The sequence below is a fragment of the Galleria mellonella genome, unplaced genomic scaffold (assembly GCF_026898425.1).
Source record: "Galleria mellonella isolate WM207_F2 unplaced genomic scaffold, CSIRO_AGI_GalMel_v1 utg83, whole genome shotgun sequence".
Lineage (NCBI taxonomy): Eukaryota > Metazoa > Arthropoda > Insecta > Lepidoptera > Pyralidae > Galleria > Galleria mellonella.
Window position 1 is genome coordinate 5,393,890 of NW_026442162.1, and position 12,617 is coordinate 5,406,506.

General features: G+C 36.8%; 1 protein-coding gene across 1 annotated transcript in view; it reads left to right on the plus strand.

The window, feature by feature from the left end:
• Window positions 1–210: 210 nt before the first annotated feature.
• LOC116412777 (uncharacterized) overlaps window positions 211–12,617 on the plus strand; it is a 48,622-nt gene continuing 36,215 nt past the window's right edge. Inside the window, exons 1-3 of the mRNA XM_052901961.1 lie at window positions 211–644; window positions 5,060–5,218; window positions 9,347–9,457. Coding sequence (XP_052757921.1) covers window positions 623–644; window positions 5,060–5,218; window positions 9,347–9,457 — 292 coding nt within the window. The 5' untranslated portion in view covers window positions 211–622. The remainder of the gene's footprint in view (window positions 645–5,059; window positions 5,219–9,346; window positions 9,458–12,617) is intronic.

Consider the following 12,617-nt stretch of genomic DNA (forward strand, 5'->3'; position numbering starts at 1 on the left):
ACAAGTTTTTATTGTGAGCAAATATCCCATCAGTCATTCGTAGGCATTTCTTGCAAGAAACCTTGCATTTTGAACGATAATTACATACGTAGCCGTTTCATTCAGGGGGACGTCGCGTTAATTATTCAATTGATTTTCCGTCTCTATCTTTTGTTTTGTATTCGTTACACGCGAGCGGGACGGACTGTGTTTTGATATGTAAAGTTCCGAAGCGCTGATATAAGTTTCAGTTGCGTGTTGAACGTGAAGGGAGGCGGTCGGCCCGCGATGCCATTTAGGTCGAGACCGCTAGCAGAAATGCTATCGCGAAGACACAACTTTCGAATAATTAAAAATAAATTGATTAGTTAAAACAAAAATAAGATGAGATAATTTAATTTGTATACAACGAGTTTTGTTTAGTTTGTTTTGAAATCTGTTGACGAAGGTCGCGTGTCCTTCAATCGATAAACTATTAATTGCGACAGCGTGTGATTGCTGGCCGGTAGACAACTGGACGCGTGTTTTGGATATGTTATGTTTTCAATAAGTGCCAATCTGAAATATAGCGTTGTAATATTTTAAAGACAGTGTCCACTTTGCCGCCGAAGAGATTTGTATATAATTTGTATCTTCATGGAATATGGGCATCTGTTTAGACACTGGTGAGTACAATTATGTTAATTTCTCTATAAATGTCAGTTATATTTGACATTAGCGCCTAGGATCAAAACAGTTAGTGGAAGTCCCACGTTGGGCGCCACTTGAATAAGATATGGTTGATTAATTGTAGTCGTAAACAAACCATTCTATTTTCGTGTATCTGATCTATTCTATTTATTGGTTTCGTTTAAGGTTGGTTTTTGAGTTCGATTCTCGGTTGCGCCTATTCGGGTTTGGTGTTTCGGGTTGTGTTCCTTAGTTTTTTTTTATACAACTTAAAATGGCAAACACGCTGATGGCCCACCTGATGGAAAGTGGTAACCGTTGCCTATAGACATGAGCAGTACCATATACTGTTTCGCCCATGATACCCCCCATGCGTTGCCATTCCTGAGGACTCAGGTGTTATTCCTCTGTACCCAGTAAATTCACGCCATAGTTGTTCATGGTTTGTTTTTAAACACAAGTTAAAGTCCCTTTTGACAATATGAGAATTTATTTGTTTAATTTTATACGATGTCCGTGGTGTGGTGGTATTAGGGGAAAAATATGGTAAAAATAATAAATAAATAAATATATATTTCGAGCACAATTCTCGGACGAGACAAAATAAAAAGAAAACATTTGTAATTTGGATAATTATTTGTTAGCTCAGCTCTTTTGGGTTTTCCCTCAAAATGTTTTTGAATATTCCACATTATACATGTTCAAACGAGCTATTCAGGCATTATACATGACGACGTATCAAGCATTACTCAAAGATTATTAGAATTGAAAATAATGGTACCTACATAGATGCTGTTTGCGTACAGATGAGGTTTACCACTTTATATCAGCTGTCACATTGTTTTTTTTCATGGGTGAAAATGGTATGATAACCCCGCCTGCGTTAACGGGATACGCTGGCGGAGCACCAGTGAAGGGTGATAGATGAGAATGAAAACGGGCCAGTTAGCTCATCATGATGAATTCATCAGGAATTAACCATGATAGTTTCCAGGGGAGACCGCGAGGAGGTCGAACTGGTTGGGTATATTGCTAGCAATGGGCTCCTATGTCTCCATTACCAACAATCCCTTTTCCCCTGATAAAATTGTTTGCCGTTACATGTTCTATAAAAATGGTGTTTTTGTTTTTGCCGACCGTGAGCCTTAAATCAGGGCGCTCGATCCACTTGTTAGCCTTGCTTATTGACATACACCTATTGTCCAGTACTTGATTTTCAAGGTTCCTATCTTAATATATAAAAATCCCGTGGCATTTAGTTAACGTTAATCCCCTATAACGCTTAATTGATTATGTTTTTTTTTTAATGTATTGTTTGTTCCGACTTCAGAGAGGACAGTTCTTGTCCGGATAAAAAATGGTCCTGGTAGCGTTAGGGGCAAAATAAGATTCGCCAGGTCAGCTAATAGTGACCATAAATATTTTACACAATCTGACGTAATATCTTTACGCCGAATCATTTGCAGGATAGGCAGAGAGTCCCGACTACCAAAGATATCTATCGTTACTTATTTCCTACTTCGTACACTTGCAATTCGTCTCGTGCATGCATATTCGGGTTTGGTGTTTCGGGTTGTGTCCCTTAGTTTTTTTTTTTTTATACAGCTTAGAATGGCACACAAACTGACAGCCCACCTGATGGAAAGTGGTAACTGTCGCCTATAGACATGAGCAATACCATGGACATAACAGAGTATACTGTTTCGCCCATGATTCACCCCATGCGTTGCCATTCCTGGGGACTCAGATGACAGGAGATTCTTGACTCCTTTAAAATAAGGTCCATATCGTCAAAATCAAAATACGTCACCTTCGGTATATTTTGCCTACGTTAACATGGCACGCCCCTCCAAATTTTTATTTCAATGTGTGTGACTATAAACAGACGTGGTACTCTGTTTGTGTTTGTAAGGAAACATCTTCAGTAACGGTCCTGTCAATGAATACATTCATTGGTCGAAACTTTGTAAATATTTACGCCAATATATTTTTTAGAGTTTGGAGGGGCGTGCTCTGTTATTTTTTTATACCACTGAGATGGCAAACAGGCATACGGATGATGGTAATCAGTTACCGTATCCTTTACCGTCTGCAATACCAAAAGCTTAACGTGCACGTTGCCGAGCCAGAAGAAATCTCTTCTTCTTCTTTTTCTGAAGAACCCCATGCTGTAGTCTCTTAAAAAAAACCTCGACTGATTGTAGACAATTTATACCTACGTACATCCATTAATTCCTACAATATTAACTTAATGTAGTATTCCAAAAATTTGAAGCGAGCAGGGTTTGATGGCACAGCTTACTGGCACATCGGGTTAAATCACCGTTTTCCTGATCATCATCATAATTACAATCCATCTATCGTCTACTGTAGATCTCCTTCGTATTTCGTCACAAAGTCCGATCTTACTCCACTTGTAGATATACAGTGACTTCCTAACATGGATTGCCTTACACTACTCTTGTATACACGGAGTCGCCATATGAGAAACATCCATGGAATTTGAAAGTTACATTGGGCTAAAATAAATAAATATGCGGGTAGCTTTTTGTATCCGATTACTTTTTTTTTTTAATGGATGATAATGGAATGGTAACCCCACCCGCGCTATTGGTATACACCGGCGGGGCACCAGTGAGGGATGATAGATGAAGATGAAGCAGGTCAGTTAGCTCATCGTGACGAATTCAACAAGAACTGTGTTCACGATGGTTTACAGAGGAATAACACCTGAGTCCTCAGGGGAACCACGTGGAGGTCGACCTGATAGGCGACGGTTACCACTTTCCATAGGTGGGCCGTGCTATTGTTCACGATGTCGAACTCCATTGCTAATGTCAATCCCTTTCCCCCATCCGATTACTTTGATACTCGTTAAAAATATTCGAATCATGGTTCTCGTAATAGAACTTGGAATATATAGTCGAATACTGTATTGGAAATATTTGACTGCACTAGATGTTATCTTGCTGAAGTCCATATCACTGGTTATTTGATTAGATTTTTTTTTAATTCCGCTACCATTAGTATGTGTATGACTTGCTGGTAGTAATAGGGGTGGTCAGTTTCAGTTTTGTGGCAGTCACACACATGCTAAAGTTAGCAGAATTCAACAATATAAAACTAATCATATAACGAGTATTGTAATGAACTCGAATTTTACCCGAGGCGGACTTTGTACAAAAGTCGATTGCTTGGATATCTCTGTCCCAATCGTGTTTCTACCGTGAAGCAGTTTTGTTTGCATGGCTGTGTTGCGGTTTGAAGTTTGGGATATACCGTGAATTTACAGGGTACAGAGGAATAACATCTGAGTCCTCAGGAATGGCAATGCATGGGGGGTATCATGGGCGAAACAGTATACTGTGTATTCATGCTATCCATATCCAATTTTTGATTATTAAATTTAAAATTGTTGAAAATTCATAATTTCATTTCTCGAATACTTCTCGTACTTCGTATTCGAGTATTGTTTATCTAAATTATGTGCTTTGAATGTGAGTTGTTATCCGGTTAGTACTCGAATCAGCCTGACTTTGCACATTATTATTGAATACTGTCAGAGCTCGGAAACAGTTTCAAACAGTCATGCCATTTGTCAGCTAAACTCATTGAATGGCAACTGAAGGTTCTATGAACTTTCGTAGAACATGCGAGAAGCTGGCGAAAATAGCTATACCTATCTTAGTTTTATTGTATTAGGTTATTTACATAGGCTTTATTGAATATATTGTGGGCCAGTCAACAAATCATACAAAAAATCTATCATTTGTATCGTTAGCATGAAGAAACAAATAATAAATTATACCTCCTTTCCCATGGGTGTCGTAAGAGACTAAGGGAACTTAATGATTGATGGATGAGCAGCAGCGTTCCTCTTTAAACATCCCCAAAGGCTAACTGCGGTTGTCAACCTGCCTGCCGAGCGTGGCAACAACTGGCAAAGCCCTCTCTTATGGGAGAGGCCTATGTTCAGCAGTGGACAATTATCGGCTGGTAGTATGCTGATGATACTACACTGTAAAAGAGTAATAAACCAAATTAAAAGAAAAAAAAAACAACAAAATAAAGAATATAGCTCTTTATCTTACGCTGCCATTTGAAGTAAAAAATATTAGTTATTTTATTGTGAATAATTTTTAATTATTTGTAACTTATAATTATCATCTATTCAAATTATTACACCTTACAAATAGGATTCATTTAATAATTAATAAATTAAATAATTCAACTATGTTATATAATAAAGAATAATTCAGTTGTAGCCCTTACCACGATAATAATTTCGTCGCTAGATGGTGTTGTTTAGTAAAATTGATTAAATATAAGGCGTTCCAATTTTTTATTATTACTTTACTACCAAAAAGAGATAAGAAAAAGATAGCATAATGACTGTTTATTTCCTGTACAGAACAAAATAATGATGAGCTGGAGACAACAGGCGGGGTGCAGAGTGGTCGCGACAGCGCGTGGGTTGGCCGAGCCACGCCGCCCGCCGCATCCTTCCCCATGCAGAACTCGAGCCACGTCAAGTTCGAACCGCCAAATGTGCCCGTTATATTCGTACTCGGTATGTCACTTTTTATTGTTATCATCATCATCATCATCATCATCACTACACAGTATAAAATAAAGTCGCTGTCACTGTCTGTCTGTCCTTATGTATGCTTAAATCTTTAAAACTACGCAACGGATTTTGAAGCGGTATGTAATTATAGTACATGCATAATATTGTAAAGAAACACTGATAAATTTAGTTAGAGGTTTCTAATATGATGTTGTAAATTAACACATTTTTTGCGCTTATATTGCAAACGTTGGCTGAACCCCACGAAATAAATCAAAATAATGTATTACAGTATTGTACACCTTAAAAAGGTCAACAAAAAGGTCCGCGATGGTATATGTTTATCTCTTAAGAATAACCTACAATAACCATTTTTTATCTTTTACATTTTACGGGAAAAAATGGTTTATTTACAAAGTAATTTTAAGCTGTACAGCATTAATTTTTATCCAATTAAGTACCTTAAATACATTGTCCATTTAATATATCGTCATAGTCGTAGAATACTGACGGATCTGACGAAGATTACATATAAAGATCCGTCAGTATTCTACGACTATGACGATATGTAGATCAATATGGCCCTTTACATATCAGCATTGCACTTGTGCGAAGCCGGAGCGGGTCGCTAGTTAGATTATATTTTAAGACCGTTTTCCTAAAAAAAATCATTGAAATATGCATTTTGGTATGAGAACAAAAGCAAAATCTATTAACGCCTGAAACAGAGGGCTATTCATAATTTTCTCTTTATTGCTTGCATATTTTAATAATGTGGCTTTTTTTTAAATAAAATATAAACAAATAAGTTGATTATTCAATAATTAACAGTCTGTTTTTAGGATTGCTATGTCACTAAAATGGTACAAAAGAGCCCTTACAGTGCCACTTTGTCCGTCCGTCCTTCCGTCTGTCTTAACGTTTTACAACATTTTATATAACATTATCACCTTTATTCGTGAAAACTAAAACCCTCTACAGATCTATTTTACATTTGAATTGGGAATTTAACTAAAAAGAAAAAGACAAAACAGTTCGATAGTTAAAATAGGTTTAACACAGGTTTGATCTTTTTATGAATAAGTCAGTTTATTTATAATATAACACCTCAAACGATTTAGTAACCCCATTCCCTTCGGTAATTGCAAACTTGTCTACATCGAATGCCCCCAGATTCTTTCACATGCAGTGGCAAGAGAAAAAAAACTCGAAACATAATTTCTAGTGAATTCGCCACTGTAGTCCAACTATTTCTGCGTATGTAAGCAGCTATGGTTACATAGCTGTGTTTCGGTGTAAAGGGTGAGATAAAAGTTATAAGAGTTATATAAGTAGGTTTAAAACATAGTTTTTAAGAATAGCAACATATAAATGGTATTATGGGTACCTATCAAAAAGCGTGCTGTGACGCCCACGGATGGACGCCCAAGATATGAATAACTCCGTGATACACATCAAAATACAGTTTGTTGTATATTGTTTGTTAAATATTGTGTCATTCATTTTTAATCTATGGTATCTGTACAGTGGCAGATAGCTTTATCTTTTTTGTCTGTGTTTTTGTTATGCACTGTGTGTGCATTTTTGGTCTTGAGAAAATTTTGAACTTTGAAATCTGTTGTTCGTTTTTTTGTATGTTACTGTAATAAAGTATTTCGTATGCGATTTTAAAGATTTATTCAAGATAAATAACACGGTTAAATTTAGATCTTTCTTTTTTTTAATTGAAATAGAAGTATTAACGTTTGATATTTTTAATTTTTTTTTTTACTGAACCAGGTGTTATCTTCCGAAAGTCCATATTATTTGATTAGTATTATTTTGATTTATTCCGTTATAATTAGTTTATGTATGACTGCCGACGTATGTATGTACATATATCATTTTTTTTTTATACAAATAAGAATGGCAAGCAAGCTGACGGCCCACCTGATGTAAAGTGGTAATCGTCGCCTTTCCAAATTTGCATTACCATGTACATAACTGTTTGTTTAATTATACCCCCCCCCCCCATGCGTTGCCATTCCTAAGGACTCAGGTGTTATTCCTCTGTACCCAGTAAATTCACGCCATATCCCACCCTTCAAACCGACTACTATTTACCGCATTCGAATATTCTGAAATTTTTCTAATATTGACTGGGAGAAAATGATTTAGAAATCCAGAATTACATACTTCGGGCTTGAAAAACTGTTCAGTATATAGATACAATTGTATAGATAACAATCTAGCTACATAGAAACTCAGACAATTAGTTATAACAATTTAGCTGGTTTTATAAACTTTCAACAAGGTAAACTACAATACATAATTGATCATGTATTATTAGTTTATGACTATTGATCCAATGTCAAGGAATTGAATTTAGGTTTTCACGGTCTTTTTTTTTTTGATGGGTGAAAATGGTACGGTAACCCCGCCTGCGCTAACGGGATACGCTGGCGGAGCACCAGTGAAGGGTGATAGATGAGAATGAAAACAGGCCAGTTAGCCCGTCATGATGAATTCATCAGGAATTAACCATGATAGTTTCCAGGGAGAACCGCGAGGTGGTCGACCTGGTTGGGTGTATTACTAGCAATGGGATTCTCAGTCTCCATTATTAACAATCCCTTTCCCCCCAGGTTTTCACTGTTATACGGCAAGATAAAGAATGGTAATTTTTTTTAAACGTAGGGCAATATTTATGTGAATCAAGGAGAATAAATACCAAATTTTCCTTTAAAAAGTCCCTTCGTGAACATTACTTCAATTTATCACAACAATGAAAAGCCTCAATCTGTTATATAATTAGTTATTATTTATATAATTATTAATTTAATATATACTATGTATAGTTATTTATATATGTATTGTATGTGATTTATGTGTGTATATTTTTTGTATGTATATTATTCTATATTTTTGTGTGTTTATTTAACATAAATTGTTATCTTTCAAAATATTTATTTAATTTACATTTTTTTTTAAATCCTTGCACCGCCATTTACTCTCTCTGTTTAGAGTAACGTTTGACAGGCATTAAGTCCGCCCTGTACACATTTTCTAATGTATGCAAAAGCATAAATAAATAAATAAATAAAAAATAAATAAAGACCCTGGCTCGAGCCTTATTTTATAACTTTATCTTCAGTCGTACACTCTTGACAGAGCCGTCATGGTTTTCATGATTATAGTGGATTGTCGATAAGGTTCTTCTTCGCGATTGAGGTCCTCGCAATGTCTCCATCTATTTCTGCTCACAGCCGAGCGAGAGCATTCCACAATAGACTGCTGTGTGGCCGTTTTGATAGGGTTAGTCCATCGCGTTGGTGATCTACGTTGGCCTTGTACCCTTGGACAATTAGACGTTTTATACAGTTTTCATTCCGGATAATATGGCCGTATTACTTGAGAATTCGTATTTGAACACCTTTGATTTTATATCACCCGCAGTGTCTAAGACCTCTCGTGACACTGTTATATCCACGTTGCTATTATTGTCATACACATTACACAGTTCATACACATAGCGTAAACGATAGGGGGGGGGGGGGGAGGGATTCTTATTAATTTGGACCACCAATCCCATTGCTACCTTTTTATGGATGGTAATGGAATGGTAACTCCGCCTGCGCTGACGGTATACGCTGGCGAGGCACTAGTGAGAGGTGATAGGTGAGAATGGAAAGGCAAGATAGTAAGCCCATCGTGATGAATTCACCTGGAATTTAGCACGATGGTTTCTAGGAGGGACCACGTGGAGGCCGACCTGGTTGAGCATATTGCTAGCAATGCAACTGGTATTTTTTATATGAACCTTCATACCAAAACACAGCCATGCAAACACAACTGCTTCACGGTTGAAACACGAATGGGACAGAGGTACCCAAGCAATCGACTTTTGTACAAAGTCTCCCTCTGGTAATCCGTATTACTAACAATCCCATCCCCACATCCCATTATTGCCATTACAATACATAGATATAAGGCTGGGTAATATATATATATATTACCCGGCCTTAGAGGTTTCTTTACCAACTGTTACTTAACAAATTAATATCGGAAGTCTAAATTTATGGAACTTTTCATTTAAAAAGGTGATAATGTTTCCAATTGCAAGCCATTTATGTAGTTAATTTCACTGTACAGGTGGCCCGGGTAGCGGCAAGGTGACACACTGCGATAACCTGATGCAGGAGCGGCGCGGCGTCGTGCACATCAACATGACCGACCTGCTCCAACAATACGCCATCGGCAATGGTAGGTCCATCACTAGTATTTTTTTTTAAATTAGGTCAGCTGTAACCTCCATTTATGGGGAAATGTTAACACAACAACGTGGTGCCAATGGTTTTTTATGTTACTGTATCTTGCGAATGATACTGTATCTTGTGAATAACTGTTATCGTGGTGAATCTTTCTCTTGTGCTATACGCTAGCTCGGCACCTGTCATTCCATAGATAAGAATGAAGTCAGATTAAAAGGCCCAACATGACGAATGCACTAACAAAAAACAACGATGGTTTTCAGAGTATACCACGTGGAGGTCGACCTGACAGGGTGTATTGTTATCAATAAGACTACGCTAGTTCCTATTACTAACATTGCCCTCCCCTTAATGTCAAAGGGTGGTAAAAGATACATGTTAGTATTTTTTCTATTGACTGCATTCCTCAGAATTTTCATTAATATTAGGTAATTAATTTAATTGCAACCCCACTAAAAGCATTTATTAGTTTCACAGAATACACAGTTGTGTTGATAATCACGACTGCATGTCATGCAAACACGTTCAGTTCACTAAACAAACGTACTCACGATGTTACACCGCCCCCAGCAAACACTGGTATTGGGACCTTGAATTAGTCACACTAGAATAGATCTATTGTCTATTGCAATAGAACTTAATGAAAATATAAACAAAGGAATAATTGAGTCGATCATAAATCAGTCCGATGATGTCTAATAATAGTCCAAATTAAAAATAGATTAATCAGTGATTCGATTTATTGTTTATTTATTTATTCTAAATTGCACAATAAAACATTGTACAAGTGGCGTGCTTAATGCAATGTGGCATTTTTACTAGCTAACCATTAGGTATAAACGGAAAGCGTATTCAGGGTATTTTAGTGAGAAATATGTGACATAATTATAGTAACATACTGAAATAATTGTACATAATACATAAATACACATATAAGATATAAACATTACGTACATTTGGCGGATTTAACACCGGACGGTGTTCTCTACCAGTCAACCATTGGGCAAAACAGAGAAATACGTAGGCGGTGTATTATTGAATAGAGGGAAATATACTAATATGTATCTTTTACCACCCTTTGATATTAAGGGGAGGGCAATGTTAGTAATAGGAACTAGCGTAGTCTTATTGATAACAATACACCTGGTCACAATACCAGGTCGACCTCCACGTGGTATACTCTGAAAACCATCGTTGTTATATATATATATATATATATATATATATATATATATATATATATATATATATATATATATATATCATATAATAGTGTATAATTATCTAATAGCTTTTTGACTGCAACTTTTTACACGGTATGTATTATTTAATTTTAACATCAAATTTTTGTTTCGTTCGGCATCGGGAGTTTCGGAAGAGTTTTCATGGTAGGTCCTCTGTATATATTTACGAATCGGGATGAAAAGTAGCCTATGCTTTACTATCTATCCCATATAATACGTGTGTATCAAATTTCATAGTGATTGGTTAAGCCGTTAAGGCGCTATAAGGTAACAAACAAATTAACTTTCACATTTATAATATTAGTAAGGACAATGTAATTATTTTCGCTTGACCTTGACAATGCACTTGAAAAGTAGAGTGATTTGAATACCGGCTACCCACGGGCATAAATGTTTTGTACGGGATATTAGCATAAAGTCAACATGAACACGCAATAACGCCATGTGGTAAATATACCATGCATTATGTTGTTTTTTTCTTTTTTAAATAGGTGAAAATGAATGGTTTTTTTATGCACCCTAGAAAGGCAAACAAGCTGACGGTCCACCTGATGGAAAGTAGTAACCCCACATTGCTTGCTTGGGTACCTCTGTCCCATTCGTGTTTCAATCGTAAAGCAGTTGTGTTTGCGTGGCTGTGTTTCGGTTTGAAGGGAGGGATATGGCGTGAATTTACTGGGTACAGAGGAATAACACCTGAGTCCTCAGGAATGGCAACGCATGGGGGGTATCATTGGCGAAAAACAGTATACACTGTTATGTCCATGGTACTGCTCACATGAGCAGTATGAGCAGCAGTACACATGTATAGGCGACGGTTACCACTTTACATCAGGTGGGCCGTCAGCTTGTTTGCCATTCTAAGTTGTATAAAAAAAAAACCTCCACGTGCCCCCCCCCCCTGGAAACCGCCGCGCTGAATTACAGGTGAATTCATCACAATGGGCTAAATGACTTGCCTTTTCATTCTCACCTATCATCTCTCGCTGGTGCCCCGCCAGCGTATACCGTTAACGCAGGCGTGGTTACCATTCCATTATCATCCGGCCACACGGATAAAGTCGTGTGTAATAGCTAAATAAGTGGGTATACACTTGTTTCAGAGATAACTTTTGAGAATGGCTCTGTTATGTCCATGGTACTGCTCATGTGTATAGGCGACGGTTACTACTTTCCATCAGATGGGCCGTCAGCTTGTTTGCCATTCTAAGTATTATAAAAAAAAATCTTCGGAACCAGAGTGCATGCACGAGACGAATTGCAAGTGTAGGAAGTAAGAAACAAGTTACGATAGATGTCTTCGGTATGGCGCCCGTGAATCGATCCCAATATTAAAAATAATTATTCCAAAATAGATTTATAGTTGAATAGGTAATAGGCAATGCATATTTTATTACGGAATATTTTAGTATATTGTATTAATGTATAATGGCCAGGTGTAGAACTGATGAATAGAAAATTACAGGTCTCCCATACCTTGGCAGCGTCATTTTAATCTAGCCGTAGAAAGTACGCACTCCAAGTCGTGGGAATCGCCGAGTGTGCAGTCTCAAGGCCCTCCAAACTTTCCGTGCGCTCGCACAATTTGTACCCTGAGCCCTCGCGATTAAGGCTCCCTTTCATTTAATTATAATATTTTCGAGTTATATTCGAGTACCATAATACACAATTACTGTATAAATGAATTCCAAGAATAATTTTGATATAATTTTCTAGACGATTCTGTTTTTTAACTATGTTTTCTTATTTGATTTTAATATATTTAGTTAGTTTGTAATTTTTTAAATTTTTTATTATACTAGCTGCGTTCTGCGGCTTCACCCGCGTGACTTATTCACCTCGGCTTGCTTGCCATTTAAGTTACATAAAAAAATCCTGGAAAGGCAATAGTACCTAAGTCATTTTTAT